The following is a 23607-nucleotide window of genomic DNA, read 5'->3' on the forward strand; positions in this document are numbered from 1 at the left end:
ATCAACTTGACAGCCTCTGGGCAGTAGGTTCTTCTGTAGAATTATTTCCCCTCCGCCACTTACTCCCTGGTAAACTATTCAAAATCACCCCTTGATCTTACAAATGATGAGTTTAAAACTAGTATTAAAAATCAACCTGATGTTAGATCAGTTTTACTGTAAAATGTTTTGCTGGCTTGATATTCTTTGCATCATTGTGGTGAAATTGTGTAACTAGAATGTGATAAAGTATTTCACAAGTCTGTCAGTCAGTCATAGGCGGTCCTCGAAACAAGGGTGACTTGCTTCCAATCCAAAAAGGGATGAGTTCACAGGTGTTTCAATGTAGGACTCGAACTATATCCTCAAGGGTTGAAGATGCCTGTGCGTGGGTTATTTTAACGTGTGGTGGCCATTGCACACCAGCTTGACAGAGCTAGGTCTTGGTCCAGTGGCAAGGAATACGCAAGATGACTGGAGACCAGCTCTGCTGCACGGACCTAATGTGCACACATATCGCTGTGTGGGCTGGCCCGTGCTGCCATACAAGTCTGTATGGAAATGCCATCAAACGTTGAATAGCTGTTACGTGTTCACCTCCTTCCGAGCGAGCATAGTTTCATTAACAGCACGATCAAAACATAGGTGACAATTCCAGCAACTCTTATACTTGTGGAAATGATATCCGGAATGTAAGGGCCATTAAATAGTTGTATTCTCTCTCTGCTAAAATAATTTTATTGTATAGACTAAGATACAAGTGAATAGATTTCATTTTTGCAACATTTGTTCTGGGCTTCCTGCAGCAGAAGAGTAAGTTTTAACCTGATACAGACTCAGAGTCTCAGCGTGTAACAGGTTGAAATGTTTTCCCTGCTCTATAGAAACTACGACACCAGAAGTGATACCGATTACCACCACGTCTACCACCAGCTACACCACGGGTAAGTGACAGCGGTTTTATACCTTGCACTAAGTTTGTTTCCACAAATGGATTGTTTCTAACTCCATGTTGTCTGTCATTGAGCAGGTAACAAAACCCGGCGTTCGTTTTTACATCTCAAATTGTCCTTTCTAATTGTTTGCTTTGGAAATGTTGGTATATCTGGTCATTATGTTGTAATTTTTGGCACTTTTAGGAAATTGTGCTGCTGAGATAATGTTTAGTGGAACAGGTGCAAATCAGGAATTTTACACCAATTGATGAATTATTTTACGATGTGCATTAACTTCCACACCCATATTCCTGTTATGTGCCCCCGGCAAACGAAGCTCCAAGTGAGAAGGGTGTATTAGAATATACATTCTTGTTAAATGACATATTTTCAGTTATTTGTCACACATGTCAACACATTATATAAATGATTTCAACTTTGGAATCAAAAACACAATTTTTAAATTTATGGACGATATCAAATTGGTGGCAATAGTCAATACTGAGGAGAGTGCAGCAAATTACAGAAGGACATTCATAAACTTGCAAAATGGGCATATAATGTTCAAATAAAATTCAACACAGATAAATGTGAGATATTCCATTTTGGTAAGAAAAATATGGAGGTCACATATTACTTGGAAAATAAGAATCTGAATGGGGTAGTGGAGCGAAGGAATCATGGAATACAAATACACAAATCACTAAAAGTATTGACATAGCTTAAAAAGGCCATAAAAAAGCAAACATAGCACTGGGGATAATTTCCAGAGGGATAGAATTGAAAAGTCATGAAGTTATGCAAAACATGTATCGAAACTTTGTTAGACCACACTTCGAGTACTGTGTACAATTCTGGTCGCCATAATATAAAAATATATCGAGGCACTGAAGAGGGTGCAGAGAAGATTTACAAGGATGATGCCAGAAATGTGAGTGTGTACCTATCAGGAAAGGATGAACAGGTTGGGTCACTTTTCTGTTGAAAAGAGAAGGCTGAGGGGTGATCTTATAGAGGTGTTTAAAATCATAAAAGCTTTTGATAGAGTAGCTATGGAGAGAGTATTTCTACTTGTGGGGAAACGCAAAACTAGATGCCATCAATACAAAGTAGTCACCAAGAAGTCAAATAGGTAATTCAGAAGAAATCTCTTTACCCAAAGAGTGGTGAGAATGCGGAACTCGCTACTACAGGAAGTGGTTGAAGCGAATAGTATTGATGCATTTAAGGGGAGGCTGGGCAGGGAGAAGGGAATAGAGGGTTATGCTGTTAGAATTAGGTGACAAAAGACGGGGGGAGGCTCGAGTGGAGCATAAATACCGGCATAGAATGGTTGGGCCAAAAGGGCTGTTTCTCTGCTATTCTATATAATCCTATGTAAATCACTGATTTTGTAAAACCATATCACGGAATGAGAGATAGTCATGGGGCCGAACCATCTCACTCCATCAAACAGGGGAAGCTGCAAAACCCTATCAGACTATTTCTCACCGTTCTGAGCCCAACTATATGGCTTGCCAGTTCGTGTTTCGATGCGCGCTAGAATATTGTGTCTGTGGCCTCTGGACTGTAGGTTCTTCTGTAGAATTACTTACCCTCCACCACTCCCAACATTGTAAGCAGATGAAAATCACCTCTGATCTTTCAAATGGTGAGTGTAAAACCCGTATGAAAAAGCAACCAGATGCTAGATCAGTCACACAGTCAAACATTGTGCTGGCTTTTTATTCTTCGCACCATTGTGGTGAAATTGTGCAATTAGAATGTGATAAAATGCCTCACAACACTGAAAGGAGAAGCCGTCAAATATAGAAAAGCTGTTATGTGTTCCCCGTCTTCTGGGCAAACATAGGGCTCTTCTGCATTATAAACCAATATGCTATCCACACACATATCAAGAAAGTGACCGATGCAGAGGTCGGCATGGTCAGCAAATAATTTCTATTCCCAGTGAATAGAAACAGCAGCATGGCATGTGTCTGAATATAGTGGTGCAGTTTCCTGTCATATATATTTAAATGACAGGACCTCCCATTGACCTACATACACTGCTCAGGTCCGCTCTGGAGGGCCCTGGGAGGTGTGACCCTGGTATAATTACCAGGATTGTTGCCTGAGTATATTCAGAGCCACTGTTTTTAAGGACGATTCGTTCAATATGGATCTGTCCATTGTAAGATGTTTCCATTGGCCATTGAAATTTAATATTTCCAGGATTCCCATTAAATCTAGATGACAATTGCAGCAACTATTATATTGTGGAAAACATGGACTGAATGTAAGGGCCATATACTAATTGTATTGTCTCTCGACTGAAATAATATTATTGAGTAGACTTAGGACAAGTGAATAAATTTCAGTTTTCCCAATTTTTTGCTCGGCTCTGTACAACAGGACGGTAAGTTTTTAAACCTGATACAGACTCGAAACTTCAGTGTGCAGTATAACAGGTTGAAATGTTTTCCCTGCTCTATAGAAACGACAACACCAGGAGTTATACCGATCACCACCACGTCTACCACCAGCTTCGAATATGGTAAGTGACAGCAGTTTTATACCTTGCACCAAATCTGTCTCCACAAGTGGATTGTTTTCTAACTCCATGTGGTCTGTCATTGGGCAGGTAACAAAACACGGTGCTCGTTTTACATCTCAAATCTTCCTTTCTAATTGTTTGATTTGGAAATGTTTGTATTTCTGGTCGTTTTGCTGTAACTTGTAGTGCAGCTTTTAGGAAATTGTGCTGCTGACATAATGTTTAGTGGAAGGGGTGCAAATCAGGAATTTGTCACCAATTGATGGATTATTTTGCTTTGTGCATTCATCTCCACACCCATGTTCCTGATATGTGCCCCCTGCAAGCGAAGCTCCAAGCGAGAAGGGTGTATTAGACTATATATTGTTATTAAGTAACTCATTTTCAGTTACCAATATTATTTGTCACACAATGTCAACAATAATGTTGTAAAACCATAGCACGGAATGAGAGAATCTCATAGCCGATCCAGCTCACCCCATCATATAGGTCCAGCTGCAAAACCCTATTGGACTATTCCTCACCATTCTGAGCCCACTAGAAAATCAACTTGACAGCCTCTGGGCAGTAGGTTCTTCTGTAGAATTACTTCCCCTGTGCCACTTACTCCCTGGTAAACTATTCAAAATCACCCCTTGATCTTACAAATGATGAGTTTAAAACTAGTATTAAAAATCAACCTGATGTTAGATCAGTCATACTGTAAAATGTTTTGCTGGCTTGATATTCTTTGCATCATTGTGGTGAAATTGTGTAACTAGAATGTGATAAAGTATTTCACAAGTCTGTCAGTCAGTCATAGGTGGTCCTCGAAACAAGGGTGACTTGCTTCCAATCCAAAAAGGAATGAGTTCACAAGTGTTTCAATGTAGGACCCGAACTATATCCTCAAGGGTTGAAGATGCCTGTGCGTGGGTTATTTTAACATGTGGTGGCCATTGCACACGAGCTACCACACGGGCTTGACAGAGCTAGGTATTGGTCCAGTGGCAAGGATTACCCAAGATGACTGGAGACCAGCTCTGCTACACGGACCTAATGCGTACACATATCGCTGTGTGGGCTGGCCTGTGCTGCCATACAAGTCTGTATGCAAATGCCATCAAACGTAGAATAGCTGTTACGTGTTCACCTCCTTCTGAGCGAGCGTAGTTTCATTAACAACACGATTAAAACATAGGTGACAATTCCAGCAACACTTATACTTGTGGAAATGATATCTGGAATGTAAGGGCCATTAAATAGTTGTATTCTCTCTCTGCTAAAATAATTTTATTGTATAGACTAAGATACAAGTGAATAGATTTCATTTTTGCAACATTTGTTCTGGGCTTCCTGCAGCAGAAAAGTAAGTTTTAACCTGATACAGACTCAGAGTCTCAGCGTGTAACAGGTTGAAATGTTTTCCCTGCTCTATAGAAACTACGACACCAGAAGTGATACCGATTACCACCACGTCTACCACCAGCTACACAACTGGTAAGTGACAGCGGTTTTATACCTTGCACCAAGTTTGTTTCCACAAATGGATTGTTTTCTAACTCCATGTAGTCTGTCATTGAGCAGGTAACAAAACACAGCGTTCGTTTTTACATCTCAAATTGTCCTTTCTAATTGTTTGCTTTGGAAATGTTGGTATATCTGGTCATTATGTTGTAATTTTCGGCGCTTTTAGGAAATTGTGCTGCTGAGATAATGTTTAGTGGAACAGGTGCAAATCAGGAATTTGACGCCAATTGATGAATTATTTTATGATGTGCATTAACTTCCACACCCATATTCCTGTTATGTGCCCCCGGCAAACGAAGCTCCAAGTGAGAAGGGTGTATTAGAATATACATTCTTGTTAAATGACATATTTTCAGTTATTGGTCACACATGTCAACACATTATATAAATGGTTTCAACTTTGGAATCAAAAACACAATTTTTAAATTTATGGACGACACCAAATTGGTGGCAATAGTCAATACTGAGGAGAGTGCAGCAAATTACAGAAGGACATTCATAACCTTGCAAAATGGGCATATAATGTTCAAATAAAATTCAACACAGATAAATGTGAGATATTCTATTTTGGTAAGAAAAATATGGAGGTTACACATTACTTGGAAAATAAGAATCTGAATGAAGTAGAGGAGCAAAGGAATCATGGAATACAAATACACAAATCGCTAAAAATATCGACATAGCTTAAAAAGGCCATAAAAAAAGCAAACCAAGCATGAGAGATTATTTCTAGAGGGATAGAATTGAAAAGTCATGAAGTTATGCTAAACATATATTGAAACTTTGTTAGACCACACTTCAAGTACTGTGTAAAATTCTGGTCGCCATATTTATAAAAGGGATAAAGAGGCACTGAAAAGGGTGCAGAGAGGATTTACAAGGATGATACCAGAAATGTGAGTGTATACCTATCAGGAAAGGATGAACAGGCTGGGTCTCTTTTCTCTTGAAAAGAGAAGGCTGAGGGGTGACCTTATAGAGGTGTTTAAAATCATAAAAGCTTTTGATAGAGTAGCTATGGAGAGAGTATTTCTACTTGTGGGGAAAAGCAAAACTAGATGCCACCAATACAAAGTAGTCACCAAGAAGTCAAATAGGTAATTCAGAAGAAATCTCTTTACCCAAAGAGTGGTGAGAATGCGGAACTCGCTACTACAGGAAGTGGTTGAAGTGAATAGTATTGATGCATTTAAGGGGAGGCTGGACAGGGAGAAGGGAATAGAGGGTTATGCTGTTAGAGTTAGGTGACAAAAGACGGGGGGAGGTTCGAGTGGAGCATAAATACTGGCATAGAATGGTTGGGTCAAAAAGCTGTTTCTCTGCTATTCTATATAATCCTATGTACATCACTGATTTTGTAAAACCATATCACGGAATGAGAGATAGTCATGGGGCCGAACCATCTCACGCCATCAAACAGGTTCAGCTGCAAAACCCTATCAGACTATTTCTCACCGTTCTGAGCCCAAGTATGTGGCTTGCCAGTTCGTGTTTCGATGCGCGCTAGAATATTGTGTCTGTGGCCTCTGGGCTGTAGGTTCTTCTGTAGAATTACTTACCCTCCACCACTCCCAACATTGTAAGCAGATGAAAATCACCTCTGATCTTTCAAATGGTGAGTGTAAAACTGGTATTAAAAACACCCAAACGCTAGATCAGTCATACAGTCAAACGTTGTGCAGGCTTGATATTCTTTGCACCATTGTGGTGAAATTGTGTAACTAGGATGTGACAAAATGTCTCACAACACTGAATGGAGAAGCCGTCAAACATAGAAAAGCTATTATGTGTTCACCACCTTCTGAGCAAACATAGGGCTCTTCTGCATTATAAACCAATATGCTGTCCACACACATATCAAGAAAGTGACCGATGCAGAGGTCGGCATGGTCAGCAAATAATTTCTATTCCCAGTGAATAGAAACAGCAGCATGGCATGTGTCTGAATATAGTGGTGCAGGTTCCTGTCATAAATATTTGGACCTCCCATTGACCTACATACACTGCTCAGGTCAGCTCTGGAGGGCCCTGGGAGGTGTGACCCTGGTATAATTGCCAGGCTTGTTGCCTGAGTATATTCAGAGCCACTGTTTTTACGGACGACTTGTTCAATATGGATCTGTCCATTGTAAGATGTTTCCACTGGCCATTGAAATGTAATATTTCCAGGATTCCCATTAAATCTAGGTGACAATTGCAGCAACTGTTATATGGTGGAAATCATAGACTGAATGCGAGAGCCATATACTAATTGTATTGTCTCTCAACTGAAATAATATTATTGAGTAGACTTAGGTAGAAGTGAATAAATGTAATTTTTTGCTTGGCTCTGTACAGCAGGAAGGTAAGTTTTTAAACCTGATACAGACTCGAAACTTCAGTGTGCAGTATAACAGGTTGAAATGTTTTTCCTGCTCTATAGAAACGACAACACCAGGAGTGATACCGATCACCACCACGTCTACCACCAGCTTCGAATATGGTAAGTGACAGCAGTTTTATACCTTGCACCAAGTCTGTCTCCACAAGTGGATTGTTTTCTAACTCCATGTGGTCTGTCATTGGGCAGGTAACAAAACACGGTGCTCGTTTTACATCTCAAATCTTCCTTTTTAATTGTTTGATTTGGAAATGTTTGTATTTCTGGTCGTTTTGCTGTAACTTGTAGTGCAGCTTTTAGGAAATTGTGCTGCTGACATAACGTTTAGTGGAAGGGGTGCAAATCAGGAATTTGTCGCCAATTGATGGATTATTTTGCTTTGTGCATTTATCTCCACACCCATGCTCCTGATATGTGCCTCCGACAAGCGAAGCTCCAAGCGAGAAGGTTGTATTAGAATATATATTGTTATTAAGTAACTCATTTTCCGTACCAATATTATTTGTCACACAATGTCAACACTAGTGTTGTAAAACCATAGCACGGAATGAGAGAATGTCGTAGCCGATCCATCTCACCCCATCATATAGGTCCAGCTGCAAAACCCTATCTGACTATTCCTCACCGTTCTGAGCCCACTTGAAAATCAACTTGACAGCCTCTGGGCAGTAGGTTCTTCTGTAGAATTACTTCCCCTGTGCCACTTACTCCCTGGTAAACTATTCAAAATCACCCCTTGATCTTACAAATGATGAGTGTAAAACTAGTATTAAAAATCAACCTGATGTTAGATCAGTCATACCGTAAAATGTTTTACTGACTTGATATTCTTTGCATCATTGTGGTGAAATTGTGTAACTAGAATGTGATAAAGTATTTCACAAGTCTGTCAGTCAGTCATAAGCGGTCCTTCGAAACAAGGATGACTTGCTTCCACGCCAAAAAGGGATGAGTTCACAGGTGTTTCAATGAAGGACCCGAACTACATCCTCAAGGGTTGAAGATGCCTGTGCGTGGGTTTTTTTAACGTGTGGTGGCTGTTGCACACCAGCTTGACAGAGCTAGGTCTTGGTCCAGTGGCAAGGATTACCCAAGACGACTGGAGACCAGCTCTGCTGCACGGACCTAATGCACACACATATCGCTGTGTGGGCTGGCCCGTGCTGCCATACAAGTCTGTATGGAAATGCCATCAAACGTAGAATAGCTGTTACGTGTTCACCTCCTTCCGAGCGAGCATAGTTTCATTAAAAACACGATTAAAACATAGGTGACAATTCCAGCAACTCTTATACTTGTGGAAATGATATCCGGAATGTAAGGGCCATTTAATAGTTGTATTCTCTCTCTGCTAAAATAATTTTATTGTATAGACTTAGATACAAGTGAATAGATTTCATTTTTGCAACATTTGTGCTGGGCTACCTGCAGCAGAAAAGTAAGCTTTAACCTGATACAGACTCAGAGTCTCAGCGTGTAACAGGTTGAAATGCTTTCCCTGCTCTATAGAAACTACGACACCAGAAGTGATACCGATTACCACCACGTCTACCACCAGCTACACCACAGGTAAGTGACAGCGGTTTTATACCTTGCACCAAGTCTGTCTCCACAAGTGGATTGTTTTCTAACTCCATGTGGTCTGTCATTGGGCAGGTAACAAAACACACGCTCGTTTTTACATCTTAAATTTTCGTTTCTGACGGTTTGCTTTGCAAATGTTTGTCTCTCTGGTCATTTGTGAGAAATAGCCAAGTTTAAGACTATCTCTGGTCACTTTAATAATCAGGATCAACTGTAAACTAATCTGGTGGATATACAGTGTTTAATCAGATTTTAAGACAGAATATAACACATTAGTTATACAGCAAAAACATACAACTGTAACAGGTAGTTGACACCGATTGGTCAGACAAATGACTGGTGCACGTGAGCTGTTCTCTGGCTTGCAGTCTCTTTCTCTGTCTAGAACTTCCTTCAGTAAAGCTTGGGATCAATCGAAGAGTGTTCGACCAGCTCAACTTCTGTTTCACTCTCCCTCACACCGTCTGTGCGGTCAATCTTGATTAGGCTACTTTTATTCTCTTTTCAGGGGTGGGCATGACATGGGATATCAACAAGACCTTTTGACCAAAGCGGTTTCCCAAAAAGTTCTTATCCAGTAAGGCTTCTAGTTCTTTGTCTCGATTCTCGAAACAAAGCCCAACTTAACGATGTCTTACGATTTTAGCCACATGTCATTCTCTGTTTACACTAACCCAGGGTTTCTTCCTGTGGAAATCGGTTCATCTCCCTTGTCCCTATTCTCTCGGGTACAATCCTGAAGCCCAAACCAGAAAACTGCTCGCTTTAGAGTGTTAGCTCCTTTCAACTTCCATCCATTATATTCACCAGATGTTTTGTTAAACTAACTTCAAATCCTATCCTTCGCATTATACATAAAATACATAAACAAGGTTCAAGTCTAAACTTAAAAACAACAGATAATCGCTTAGCAACAGAGAGATTGTATGTAGCATAAAAAACTATACCTTCCTTAGGAAATCAACATCAGCATTTCTCTGATCCGAAGAGACTTTCCGTCTGCAATTCGAATACAACCATTTGGGACTGAAGGCCGATAAATCCCCGGGGCGTGATAGTCTGCATCCCAGAGTACTTAAGGAAGTGGCCATAGAAATAGTGGATGCATTGGTGATCATTTTCAAACAGTCTATCGATTCTGGATCAGTTCCTATGGATGGGAGGGTAGCTAATGTAACACCACTGTTTAAAAAAGGAGGGAGAGAGAAAACGGGTAATTATAGCCTGACATCAGTAGTGGGAAAAATGTTGGAATAAATTATTAAAGATGAAATAGCAGCGCATATGGAAAGCAGTAACAGGATCGGTCCAAGTCAGCATGGGATTTATTAAAGGGACATCATGCTTGACAAATCTTCTGGAATTTTTTGAAGATGTAACTAGTAGAGTGGACAAGGGAGGATCAGTGGATGTGGTGTATTTGGACTTTCAAAAGGCTTTTGACAAGGTCCCACACAAGAGATTGGTGTGCAAAATCAAAGCACATGGTATTGGGGGTAATGTACTGACGTGGATAGAGAACTGGTTGGCAGACAGGAAGCAGAGAGTGGGGATAAACGGGTCCTTTTCAGAATGGCAGGCAGTGACTAGTGGAGTGCCTCAGGGCTCAGTGCTGGGACCCCAGCTCTTTACAATATACATTAATGATTTAGATGAAGGAATTGAGTGTAATATCTCCAAGTTTGCAGATGACACGAAACTGGGTGGCGGTGTGAGCTGCGAGGAGGACGCTAAAAGGCTGCAGGTTGACTTGGACAGGTTAGGTGAGTGGGCAAATGCATGGCAGATTCAGTATAATGTGGATAAATGTGAGGTTATCCATTTTGGGGGCAAAAACACGAAGGCAGAATATTATCTGAATGGTGGCAGATTAGGAAAGGGGGAGGTGCAACGAGACCTGGGTGTCATGGTTCATCAGTCATTGAAAGTTGGCATACAGGTACAGCAGGCGGTGAAGAAGGCAAATGGCATGTTAGCCTTCATAGCTAGGGGATTTGAGTATAGGAGCAGGGAGGTCTTTCTGCAGTTGTACAGGGCCTTGGTGAGGCCTCACCTGGAATATTGTGTTCAGTTTTTGTCTCCTAATCTGAGGAAGGACATTCTTGCTATTGAGAGAGTGCAACAAAGGTTCACCAGACTGATTCCCGGGATGGCGGGACTGACATATGAGGAGAGACTGGATCAACTAGGACATTAGCTTGGATGATGTGGAATCTATATGGGTAGAGCTGCAGAACACCAAAGGGCAAAAAACGTTAGTGGGAGTTGTGTACAGACCTCCAAACAGTAGTAGTGATGTTGGGGAGGGCATCAAACATGAAATTAGGGGTGCATGCAATAAAGGTGCAGCAGTTATAATGGGTGACTTTAATATGCACATAGATTGGGTTAACCAAACTGGAAGCAATACGGTGGAGGAGTATTTCCTGGAGTGCATAAGGGATGGTTTTTTTAGACATAATATGTCGAGGAACCAACTAGGGGGGAGGCCATCTTAGACTGGGTGTTGTGTAATGAGAGGGGATTAATTAGTAATCTCGTTGTGCGAGGCCCCTTGGGGAAGAGTGACCATAATATGGTGGAATTCTGCATTAGGATGGAGAATGAAACAGTTAATTCAGAGACCATGGTCCAGAACTTAAAGAAGGGTAACTTTGAAGGTATGAGGTGTGAATTGGCTAGAATAGATTGGCGAATGATACTTAAGGGGTTGACTGTGGATGGGCAATGGCAGACATTTAGAGACCGCATGGATGAACTACAACAATTGTACATTCCTGTCTGGCGTAAAAATAAAAAAGGGAAGGTGGCTCAACCGTGGCTATCAAGGGAAATCAGGGATAGTAGTAAAGCCAAGGAAGTGGCATACAAATTGGCCAGAAATAGCAGTGAACACGGGGACTGGGAGAAATTTAGAACTCAACAGAGGAGGACAAAGGGTTTGATTAGGGCAGGGAAAATAGAGTATGAGAAGAAGCTTGCAGGGAACATTAAAACGGATTGCAAAAGTTTCCATAGATATGTAAAGAGAAAAAGGTTAGTAAAGACAAACGTAGGTCCCCTGCAGTCAGAATCAGGGGAAGTCATAACGGGGAACAAAGAAATGGCGGACCAATTGAACAAGTACTTTGGTTCGGTATTCACTAAGGAGGACACAAACAACCTTCCGGATATAAAAGGGGTCGGAGGGTCGAGTAAGGAGGAGGAACTGAGGGAAATCCTTATTAGTTGGGAAATTGTGTTGGGAAAATTGATGGGATTGAAGGCCGATAAATCCCCAGGGCCGGATGGACTGCATCCCAGAGTATTTAAGGAGGTGGCCATAGAAATAGTGGATGCATTGGTGATCATTTTCAAACAGTCTATCGATTCTGGATCAGTTCCTATGGATGGGAGGGTAGCTAATGTAACACCACTGTTTAAAAAAGGAGGGAGAGAGAAAACGGGTAATTATAGCCTGACATCAGTAGTGGGAAAAATGTTGGAATAAATTATTAAAGATGAAATAGCAGCACATATGGAAAGCAGTAACAGGATTGGTCCATGTCAGCATGGGATTTATTAAAGGGACATCATGCTTGACAAATCTTCTGGAATTTTTTGAAGATGTAACTAGTAGAGTGGACAAGGGAGGATCAGTGGATGTGGTGTATTTGGACTTTCAAAAGGCTTTTGACAAGGTCCCACACAAGTGATTGGTGTGCAAAATCAAAGCACATGGTATTGGGGGTAATGTACTGACGTGGATAGAGAACTGGTTGGCAGACAGGAAGCAGAGAGTGGGGATAAACGGGTCCTTTTCAGAATGGCAGGCAGTGACTAGTGGAGTGCCTCAGGGCTCAGTGCTGGGACCCCAGCTCTTTACAATATACATTAATGATTTAGATGAAGGAATTGAGTGTAATATCTCCAAGTTTGCAGATGACACGGAACTGGGTGGCGGTGTGAGCTGCGAGGAGGACGCTAAAAGGCTGCAAGTTGACTTGTACAGGTTAGGTGAGTGGGCAAATGCATGGCAGATGCAGTATAATGTGGATAAATGTGAGGTTATCCATTTTGGGGGCAAAAACACGAAGGCAGAATATTATCTGAATGGTGGCAGATTAGGAAAGGGGGAGGTGCAACGAGACCTGGGTGTCATGGTTCATCAGTCATTGAAAGTTGGCATACAGGTACAGCAGGCGGTGAAGAAGGCAAATGGCATGTTGGCCTTCATAGCTAGGGGATTTGAGTATAGGAGCAGGGAGGTCATATTGCAGTTGTACAGGGCCTTGGTGAGGCCTCACCTGGAATATTGTGTTCAGTTTTTGTCTCCTAATCTGAGGAAGGACATTCTTGCTATTGAGAGAGTGCAACAAAGGTTCACCAGACTGATTCCCGGGATGGCGGGACTGACATATGAGGAGAGACTGGATCAACTAGGACATTAGCTTGGATGATGTGGAATCTATATGGTTAGAGCTGCAGAACACCAAAGGGCAAAAAACGTTAGTGGGAATTGTGTACAGACCTCCAAACAGTAGTAGTGATGTTGGGGAGGGCATCACACATGAAATTAGGGGTGCATGCAATAAAGGTGCAGCAGTTATAATGGGTGACTTTAATATGCACATAGATTGGGTTAACCAAACTGGAAGCAATACGGTGGAGGAGTATTTCCTGGAGTGCATAAGGGATGGTTTTTTAGACCAATATGTCCAGGAACCAACTAGGGGGGAGGCCATCTTAGACTGGGTGTTGTGTAATGAGAGAGGATTAATTAGCAATCTCGTTGTGCGAGGCCCCTTGGGGAAGAGTGACCATAATATGGTGGAATTCTGCATTAGGATGGAGAATGAAACAGTTAATTAAGAGACCATGGTCCAGAACTTAAAGAAGGGTAACTTTGAAGTTATGAGGCGTGAATTGGCTAGGATAGATTGCGAATGATACTTAAGGGGTTGACTGTGGATGGGCAATGGCAGACATTTAGAGACCGCATGGATGAGCTACAACAATTGTACATTCCTGTCTGGCGTAAAAATAAAAAAGGGAAGGTGGCTCAACCGTGGCTATCAAGGGAAATCAGGGATAGTATTAAAGCCAAGGAAGTGGCATACAAATTGGCCAGAAATAGCAGCGAACACGGGGACTGGGAGAAATTTAGAACTCAACAGAGGAGGACAAAGGGTTTGATTAGGGCAGGGAAAATGGAGTACGACAAGAAGCTTGCAGGGAACATTAAGACGGATTGCAAAAGTTTCCAGAGATATGTAAAGAGAAAAAGGTTAGTAAAGACAAACGTAGGTCCCCTGCAGTCAGAATCAGAGGAAGTCATAACGGGGAACAAAGAAATGGCGGACCAATTGAACAAGTACTTTGGTTCGGTATTCACGAAGGAGGACACAAACAACCTTCCGGATATAAAAGGGGTCGGAGGGTCGAGTAAGGAGGAGGAACTGAGGGAAATCCTTATTAGTTGGGAAATTGTGTTGGGAAAATTGATGGGATTGAAGGCCGATAAATCCCCAGGGCCGGATGGACTGCATCCCAGAGTACTTAAGGAGGTGGCCTTAGAAATAGTGGATGCATTGACAATCATTTTCCAACATTCCATTGACTCTGGATCAGTTCCTATGGAGTGGAGGGTAGCCAATGTAACCCCACTTTTTAAAAAAGGAGGGAGAGAGATCACAGGAAATTATAGACCGGTCAGCCTGACATCGGTAGTGGGTAAAATGATGGAATCAATTATTAAGGATGTCATAGCAGTACATTTGGAAAGAGGTGACATGATAGGTCCAAGTCAGCATGGATTTGTGAAAGGGAAATCATGCTTGACAAATCTTCTGGAATTTTTTGAGGATGTTTCCAGTAGAGTGGACAAGGGAGAACCAGTTGATGTGGTATATTTGGACTTTCAGAAGGCTTTCGACAAGGTCCCACACAAGAGATTAATGTGCAAAGTTAAAGCACATGGGATTGGGGGTAGTGTGCTGACATGGATTGAGAACTGGTTGTCAGACAGGAAGCAAAGAGTAGGAGTAAATGGGGACTTTTCAGAATGGCAGGCAGTGACTAGTGGGGTACCGCAAGGTTCTGTGCTGGGGCCCCAGCTGTTTACACTGTACATTAATGATTTAGATGAGGGGATTAAATGTACTATCTCCAAATTTGCGGATGACACTAAGTTGGGTGGCAGTGTGAACTGCGAGGAGGATGCTATGAGGCTGCAGAGCGACTTGGATAGGTTAGGTGAGTGGGCAAATGCATGGCAGATGAAGTATAATGTGGATAAATGTGAGGTTATCCACTTTGGTGGTAAAAACAGAGAGACAGACTATTATCTGAATGGTGACAGATTAGGAAAAGGGCAGGTGCAAAGAGACCTGGGTGTCATGGTACATCAGTCATTGAAGGTTGGCATGCAGGTAAAGCAGGCGGTTAAGAAAGCAAATGGCATGCTGGCCTTCATAGCGAGGGGATTTGAGTACAGGGGCAGGGAGGTGCTGCTACAGTTGTACAGGACCTTGGTGAGGCCACACCTGGAGTATTGTGTACAGTTTTGGTCTCCTAACCTGAGGAAGGACATTCTTGCTATTGAGGGAGTGCAGCGAAGGTTCACCAGACTGATTCCCGGGATGGCGGGACTGACCTATCAAGAAAGACTGGATCAACTGGCTTGTATTCACTGGAGTTCAGAAGAATGAGAGGGGACCTCATAGAAACGTTTAAAATTCTACGGGGTTAGACAGGTTAGATGCAGGAAGAATGTTCCCAATGTTGGGGAAGTCTAGAACCAGGGGACACAGTCTAAGGATAAGGGGTAAGCCATTTAGGACCGAGATGAGGAGGAATTTCTTCACCCAGAGAGTGGTGAACCTGTGGAATTCTCTACCACAGAAAGTTGTTGAGGCCAATTCACTAAATATATTCAAAAAGGAGTTAGATGAAGTCCTTACTACTAGGGGTTTGGCGAGAAAGCAGGAATGGGGTACTGTCGTTGCATGTTCAGCCATGAACTCATTGAATGGTGGTGCAGGCTAGAAGGGCCGAATGGCCTAGTCCTGCACCTATTTTCTATGTTTCTATGTTTCTTTGCTTCTATGTTTATGCACTGGAGTTTAGAAGGATGAGAGGGGATCTCATAGCAACTTATAAGATTCTGATGGGCCTGGACAGGTTAGATGCGGGAAGAATGTTCCCGATGTTGGAGAAGTCCAGAACCAGGAGACACAGTCTTAGGATAAGGGGTAGGCCATTTAGGACTATGAGGAGAAACTTCTTCACGCAGAGAGTTGTTAACCTGTGGAATTCCCAACTGCAGAGAGTTGTTGATGCCAGTTCATTCGATATATTCAAGAGGGAGTTTGATATGGCCCTTACGACTAAAGGGATCAAGGGGTATGGGGAGAAAGCAGGAAAGGGGTACTGAGGGAATGATCAGTAATGATCTTAATGAATTGTGGTGCAGGCTCGAAGGGCCGAATGGCCTACTCCTGCATCTATTTTCTCTGTTTCTATGGTTCTATTTAAACACAGCTTTTTCCCATCACAGTTTTAATCGCATAACCATATACATTTTTAGGCATCCCTGATTTCTAACACATTATGTTGTAACTTATCGGGCAACTTTTAGGAAATTGTGCCCCTAACATAACGTTTAGTGGTACAGGTGCAAATCAAGAATTTGATGCCAATTGACGGATTATTTTGTGATGTGCATTAACTTCCACACTCATATTTCTGTTACGTGCCCCAGGCAAGCGAAGCTCCAAGTAAGAAGGATGTATTATTTTGAAAAATTCTTATCAAATAAAATAATCTTGGTTATCAAAATAATCTGTCACGCAATGTCAACACTGATGTTGTAAAACTATATCAAAGAATGAGAGACTGTCTTGTAGCCAATCCATCTCACCCCATCATACAGGTTCAGCTGCAAAACCCGATCAGACTATTTCTCACCATTCCAAGCCCAATTACAGGGCCTGCCAGTTCTTGTTTCGATGCCCACTAGAAAATCGAGTCAGTGGCCTGTGGGCAGTAGGTTCTTCTGTAGAATTACTTTCCCTCCGCCAATCCCGCCTTTGTAAGCTGATGAAAATCACCCCTTGAGCTTTCAAATGATGTGTGTAAAACTAGTATGATAAAACAACCTGATGCTAGATCAGTCACACAGTCAAACGTTCTGCTGGCTTGATATTCTTGGCACCATTGTTGTGAAATTGTGTAACTAGAATGTGATAAAGTATTTCAAAAGTCTGTATGCAAATGTCATCAAACAAAGAATAGCTGTTATATGTTCACCGCCTTCTGGGCAAGCATAGGGTTCTTCAGCACTATAAGTCAATATGCTGTCCACACACTTACCAAGAGAGTGACCAATACAGAGGTCGGCATGGCCAGCAATTTAATATGTATTCCCACTGAGTAGAAACAGCAGCATGGCAGGTGACTGAATATGGTGGTCCAGGCTCCTGCCATAAATATTTCAATGACAAGATCTCAAAGGGACTTACATACACTGCTCAGGTCAGCTCTGGAGGGCCTGGGAGGTGTGACCCTGGTATAATTGCCAGGTTTTCTGCCCGAGTATTTTCAGAGCCACTGTTTTTCTGGATAGCTGAGGTCAATATGGATTTGTCAATTGTGAGAAGTTTCCACTGGCCATTGGACACTGTATTTCCAGGAACTCCATTAACATCACGCTCAAAACATAGGTAACAATTCCAGCAATTTTATACTTGTGGAAATAATGTCCTGAACGTAAGGGCTGTTAAATAATTGTAATGTCTCCGCACTAAAATAATTTTATTGAATAGACTTAGATACAAGTGAATAGATTTCATTTTTGCAACTTTTTTGCTCGACTACCTGCAACAGAAAAGTAAGTTTTGAACCTGATACAGACTCAGAGCCTCAGTGTGCAGTGTAACAGGTTGAAATGCTTTCCCTGCTCTATAGAAACTACGACACCAGAAGTGATACCGATTACCACCACGTCTACCACCAACTTCGAATATGGTAAGTGACAGCGGTTTTATACCTTGCACCAAGTCTGTCTCCACAAGTGGATTGTTTTCTAACTCCATGTGGTCTGTCATTGAGCAGATAACAAAACACGGCTTTCATTACTACATCTTAAATTGTCCTTTCTAATTGTTTTGGAAATGTTTGTATCTCTGGCTATTATGTTGTAATTTGTGGGCAGCTTTTAGGAAACTGTGCTCCTGACAGTGGAACGTGTGCAAATCAGGAATTTGTCTCCAGTTGAGGGATTATTTTGCGATGTGTTATAACTTCCACGCCCATATTCCTGATATGTGCCCCCAGCAAACGAAGCTCCAAGCGAGAAGGGTGTATTGTAATATACATTCTTATTAAATAACACATTTTCAGTTATTTGTCACACAATGTCAACAAATTATATAAAAAATTTTGACATTGGAATCAAAAACACAATTTCTAAATTTGCGGACGACACCAAATTGGTGGCAATAGTCAATCCTGAGGGGACTGCAACAAATTACAGAAGGACATTCAGTAACTTGCAAAATGCACATGTAATGTTCAAATAAAATTCAACACAGATAAATGTGAGATATTCCATTGTGTTAAGGAAAATAGAGAAATTGGTAAATTAGATTCTTAATGGGGCAGAGGAGCACAAATACATAAATCATAAAAGTATCGACACAGGTTAAATAGGCCATGAAAAAGTAAACCAAGCACTAGGGTTTATTTCTAGAGGGATAGAATTGAAAAGTAGTGAAGTTATGCTAAACATGTATCAAAACTTTGTTAGACCACACTTGGAGTACTGTGTACAATTCTGGTCGCCATATTATAAAACGGATTTAGAGGCGATGGAGAGGGTGCAGAGAAGATTTATAAAGATGATACCAGAAATGTGAGTTTATACCGATCAGGAAATGAAAAGGGAAGGTTGAGGGGTGATCTTATCGAGGTGTTTAAAATCATAAAAGCTTTTGATAGAGTAGCTATGGAGAGAGTATTTCTACTTGAGGGGGAAAGCAAAATTAGAGGCCATCAATACAAAGTAGTCACCAAGAAGTCAGGTAGGAAATTCAGAAGAAACTTCTTTACTCAAAGAGTGGTGAGAATGTGGTATTTGCTACCACAGGAAGTGGTTGAAGCCAATAGTATTGATGCATTTAAGGGGAGGCTGGATAAACATATGAGGGACAAGGGAATAGAGGGTTATGCTGATGACAAATTTCATTTTCGCAGGTTCAGCTGCAAAACCTTATCGGACTATTTCTCACCGTTCCGAGCCCAATTACAGGGTTCCCCAGTATTTGTTTCGATGCCCACTAGAAAATCGAGTCTGTGGCCTACGGGCAGTAGGTTCTTCTGTAGAATTACTTTCCCTCCGCCACTCACCCGCTTTGTAAGCTGATGAATATCACCCCTTGAGCTTTCAAACGATGAGTGTAAAACCAGTATTAAAAAACAACCTGATGCTCGACCAATCACACAATCAAATGTTTTGCTGGCTTAATATTCTTTGCACCACTGTTGTGAAATTGGGTAACTAAAATGTGATATAGTATTTCACAAAATCTGGAACAGCCATCAAAATTAGAATAGCTGTCATGTGTTCACCTTCTTCTGGGCAAGCATAGGGCTCTTCTGCATTATAAGCCAATGCTGTCCACACACATAGCAAGAGAGTGACCGATGCAGAGGTCGGCACAGTCAGCAATTTTATTTTTAATCCCACTGAACACAAAGAGCAACATGGCATGTGTCTGAATACGGTGGTGCAGGTTCTCGCCATAAATATTTAAGTGACATGTGCTCCCCCTGACCTACATACACTGCTCAGATCAGCTCTGGGAGGTGTGACCCTGGTATAATCACCAGGATTTCTGCCCGAGTATTTTCAGAGCCATTGTTTTACTGGACGGGCTGAGGTCAATATGAATCTGTCAATTGTAAGAATTTTCCACTGGCCATTGAAATCTAATATTGCCAGTATTTCCATTAAATCTGTGACATTTCCATGTGGAAATAGTGGACTGAATGCAAGGGCCACATATTACTTGTATTGTCTCTCCACTAAAATAATTTTATTGAGTAGACTTAGATACAAGTGAATAGAATTCATTTAAAAAATGTTATGCTGGGTTATATGCAGCAGAACAGTAAGTGTTTAACCTGATACACTGCACGCTGAGGCTCTGAGTCTGCAACACGTTGAAATGTTTTCCCTGCTCTATAGATACTACCACAACAGAAGTGATACCGATTTCCACCACGTCTACCACAACTGGTAAGTGACAGCAGTTTTATACCTTGCACCAAGTCTGTCTCTACAAATGGATTGTTTTCTAACTCCATGTGGTCTGTCATTGAGCAGGTAACAAAACACGGCTTTCATTTTACAGCTCAAATTTTCCTTTCTAATTGTTTGCTTTTGAAATGTTTATATCTCTGGTCATTATGTTGTAACTTATAGGGCAGCTTTTAGGAAATTGTAGTGCTGACATAATGTTTAGTGGAATGGGTGAAAATCAAGAATTTGACGGCAATTGACGGATTATTTTGTGATATGCATTAACTTCCACACCCATATTCATAAGAACATAAGAAGTAGGAGCAGGAGTAGGCCATTTGGCCCCTCGAGCCTGCTCCGTCATTCAATATCATGGCTGATCTGATCATGGACTCAGCTCCACTTCCCTGCCCGCTCCCCATAACCCTTTATTCCCTTATTGCTCAAAATTCTGTCTATCTCTACCTTAAATATATTCAGCCTCCACAGCTCTCTGGGGCAGAGAATTCTACAGATTTACATCCCTCTGAAAGAAGAAATTCCTCCTCATCTCAGTTTTAAATGGGTGGCCCCTTATTCTAAGACTATGTCCCCTAGTTCTAGTTTCCCCTATGAGTGGAAATTCTTCTCTGCATCCACCTTGTCGAGACCCTCATTATCTTATATGTTTCGATAAGATCACCTCTCATCCTTCTGAACTCCAATGAGTACAGGCCCAACCTACACAACTTATCTTCAAAAGTCAACCCCCTCATCTCTGGAATCAACCTAGTGAACCTTCTCTGATCTGCCTCCAACGCAAATATATCCTTCCTTAGCTGTACGCAGTAGTCTAGGTGTGGCCTCACCAATACCCTATACAGTTGTAGCAGGACTTCTCTGCTTTTATACTCCATCCCCCTTGCAATAAATGCCAACATTCCATTTGCCTTCCTGCTTAATTGCTGAACCTGCATACTAACTTTTTGTGTTTCATGCACAAGGACCCCCAGGTCCCTCTGTACTCCAGCACTTTGCAATTTTTCTCCATTTAAATTATAATTTGCTTTTCTATTTTTCCTGCCAAAGTGGATAACCTCACATTTTCCACATTATACTCCATCTACCAAATTTTTTCCCAGTCACTTAGCCTGTCTATATCCCTTTGCAGATTTCTTGTGTCCTCACAATTTACTCTTCCACCCATCTTTGTATCATCAGCAAACCTGGCTACATTACACTCGGTCCCTTCATCCAAGTCATTAGTATAGGTTGTCAGTAGTTGAGGCCCCAGCACCAATCGCTGCGGCATCCCACTCGTTCCTGGTATGTGCCCCTGGCAAGCGAAGTTCCAACTGCGAAAGGTGTATTGTAGTATACATTCTTACTTGTCATACACTGTCAACACTGATATTGTAAAACTATATCAAGGAATGGGAGAATGTCTTGTAGCCAGTCCATCTCACTCCATCATACAGATTCAGCTGCAAAACCCTATCGGACTATTTCTTACCATTCCGAGCCCAAGTAAAGGGCTCACCAGTTCTTGATTCGATGTCCACTAGAAAATCGAGTGAGCGGCCTCTGGGCAGTAGGTTCTTCTGTAGAATTATTTTCCCTCCGCCACTCCCCCCTTGGAAACAAATGAAAATCATCCCTTGAGCTTTGAAATGATGAATGTAAAACTAGTATTTAAAAACAACCTGATATTAGATCAGTCGCATGCTGTGGTGATTTAATATTCTTTGCACCACTGTGGTGAAATTGTGCAACTAGAATGCGATAAAGTATTTCACACAACTTTATGGAAATAGCAGTATATTTAGAAAAGTTGTTTTGTAGTTTTGCTTTTCTGTTTCTTATTAACTAATTCATTAAATCAGATTAATGAAGTGCAGATTTCTTATTTTACAGAGGAGATATGTAATGGCAAATGGTCTCCGTGGTTTAATGAACATACACCTTCTCCGTTAAGTCCGGGCGATTCTGAATTATTGGATCCCATACGTGGTAAACTGTGTCCCTCCTCTTCCGATGCAATTAATAAACTTCAGTGCCAATTTGTCGATTACCCTGATTGGCCAGTAAGTGAATCAACAGACAATGTGACCTGTGACAAAGATACAGGGCTGGTCTGTATATTCACCAAAAGTGCTTTGCAAGAGAGCTTGCTTTGTTATGACTACCAGATTCGAGTTTGCTGTGAGCCACGAATAATATCAGAAAGGACAACAACCAGTCTGCCTATAACGACCTCTACAACCACGATGCCTGGTAATTATGACATTTATTTGTGAGAAAATTGTATTTAAATACAAAAGCACATCAAACTAGTCTGCCTTATTACAGTGAAAATTCTGCATCCTGCATGGATGTGTACATCAGGCAGAGAAAGCAAGCAGTAGATCCTAGATTAGAAATTGCAGTCAATGATAATAATCAGCCCGAAAGCTATGCAGATTCGTAAGACATTTTTCTGTCTGCCATTTTAATATAGTCATTGATCCCGATAAAGGAAATTGACTAATGCCTCCAGTAAAGAAGTAGATGATAATACGATGATTAATATACCTTCAAATTCTTTGCATGATATTGTTTCACACAATATTTAAATTTGGCCTCATCTTTTATGCCTTCACCTCCTTCTGGACTAGCATAGCTACATTCTTTGCACCATTATTGTGAAATTGTGTAACTAGAATATAATAAAGTATTTCACAAGTCTGTATGGAAATGCCATCAAACATAGAAAAGCTGTTGTGTGTTTACCTGCTTCCGGGCGAGTATAGGGCTCTTCTGCATTATAAACCAATATGCTGTCCACACACATATTAAGAAAGTGACTGATGCAGAGGTCGGCATGGCCAGCAATTTACATTTCATTCCCACTGAATAGAAACAGCAGCATGGCAGGTGTCTGAATATGGTGGTTCAGGATCCTGCCATAAATATTTCAATGACAGGACTTCCCACACACCTACATGCAGTGCTCAGATCAGCTCTGGAGGGCCCTGGGAGGTGTGACCCTGGTATAATTGCCAGGATTTGTGCCTAGTATTTTCAGAGCCACTGTTTTTCTGGACAACTGAGGTCAATATGGATCATTGTAAGAAGTTTCCACTGGCCATTTGACACTAATATTTCCAAGAACATAATTAACAGCACGATCAAATCTCGGTGACAATTTCAGCTTCTCTGATAGTGTGGAAATTATGTCCTGAATGTGAGGGCCATTAAATAGTTGTATTCCTTCTCTGCCAAAATAAATTTATTGGGTAGACCTCGGTACAAGTGAATAGATTATTTATTTTTGCAACTTTTGTGCTGGGCTATGTGCAGCAGAAAAGTAAGTTGTTAAATATGATACAGACTCAGAGCCTCAGTGTGCAGTGTAACAGGTTGAAATGCTTTCCCTGCTCTATAG

The 23607-nt window shown here is 41.4% G+C and overlaps 1 protein-coding gene across 14 annotated transcripts in view; it reads left to right on the top strand.

Annotated features, from left to right (window-relative positions):
- LOC139278563 (mucin-2-like) overlaps window positions 1-23607 on the top strand; it is a 188963-nt gene that overhangs the window by 85364 nt on the left and 79992 nt on the right. For 8 of the 14 annotated variants that reach the window (XM_070897470.1, XM_070897479.1, XM_070897474.1 and 5 more), the window contains 8 exons: window positions 864-923; window positions 3391-3450; window positions 4870-4929; window positions 7382-7441; window positions 8849-8908; window positions 17870-17929; window positions 20151-20201; window positions 22098-22457. In XM_070897470.1, coding sequence (XP_070753571.1) covers window positions 864-923; window positions 3391-3450; window positions 4870-4929; window positions 7382-7441; window positions 8849-8908; window positions 17870-17929; window positions 20151-20201; window positions 22098-22457 — 771 coding nt within the window. The remainder of the gene's footprint in view (window positions 1-863; window positions 924-3390; window positions 3451-4869; window positions 4930-7381; window positions 7442-8848; window positions 8909-17869; window positions 17930-20150; window positions 20202-22097; window positions 22458-23607) is intronic. The other 6 variants (XM_070897482.1, XM_070897483.1, XM_070897481.1 and 3 more) reach the window with 5 other exon arrangements.

This window comes from Pristiophorus japonicus, chromosome 13 (assembly GCF_044704955.1).
Source record: "Pristiophorus japonicus isolate sPriJap1 chromosome 13, sPriJap1.hap1, whole genome shotgun sequence".
NCBI classification, from domain to species: Eukaryota; Metazoa; Chordata; class Chondrichthyes; family Pristiophoridae; genus Pristiophorus; species Pristiophorus japonicus.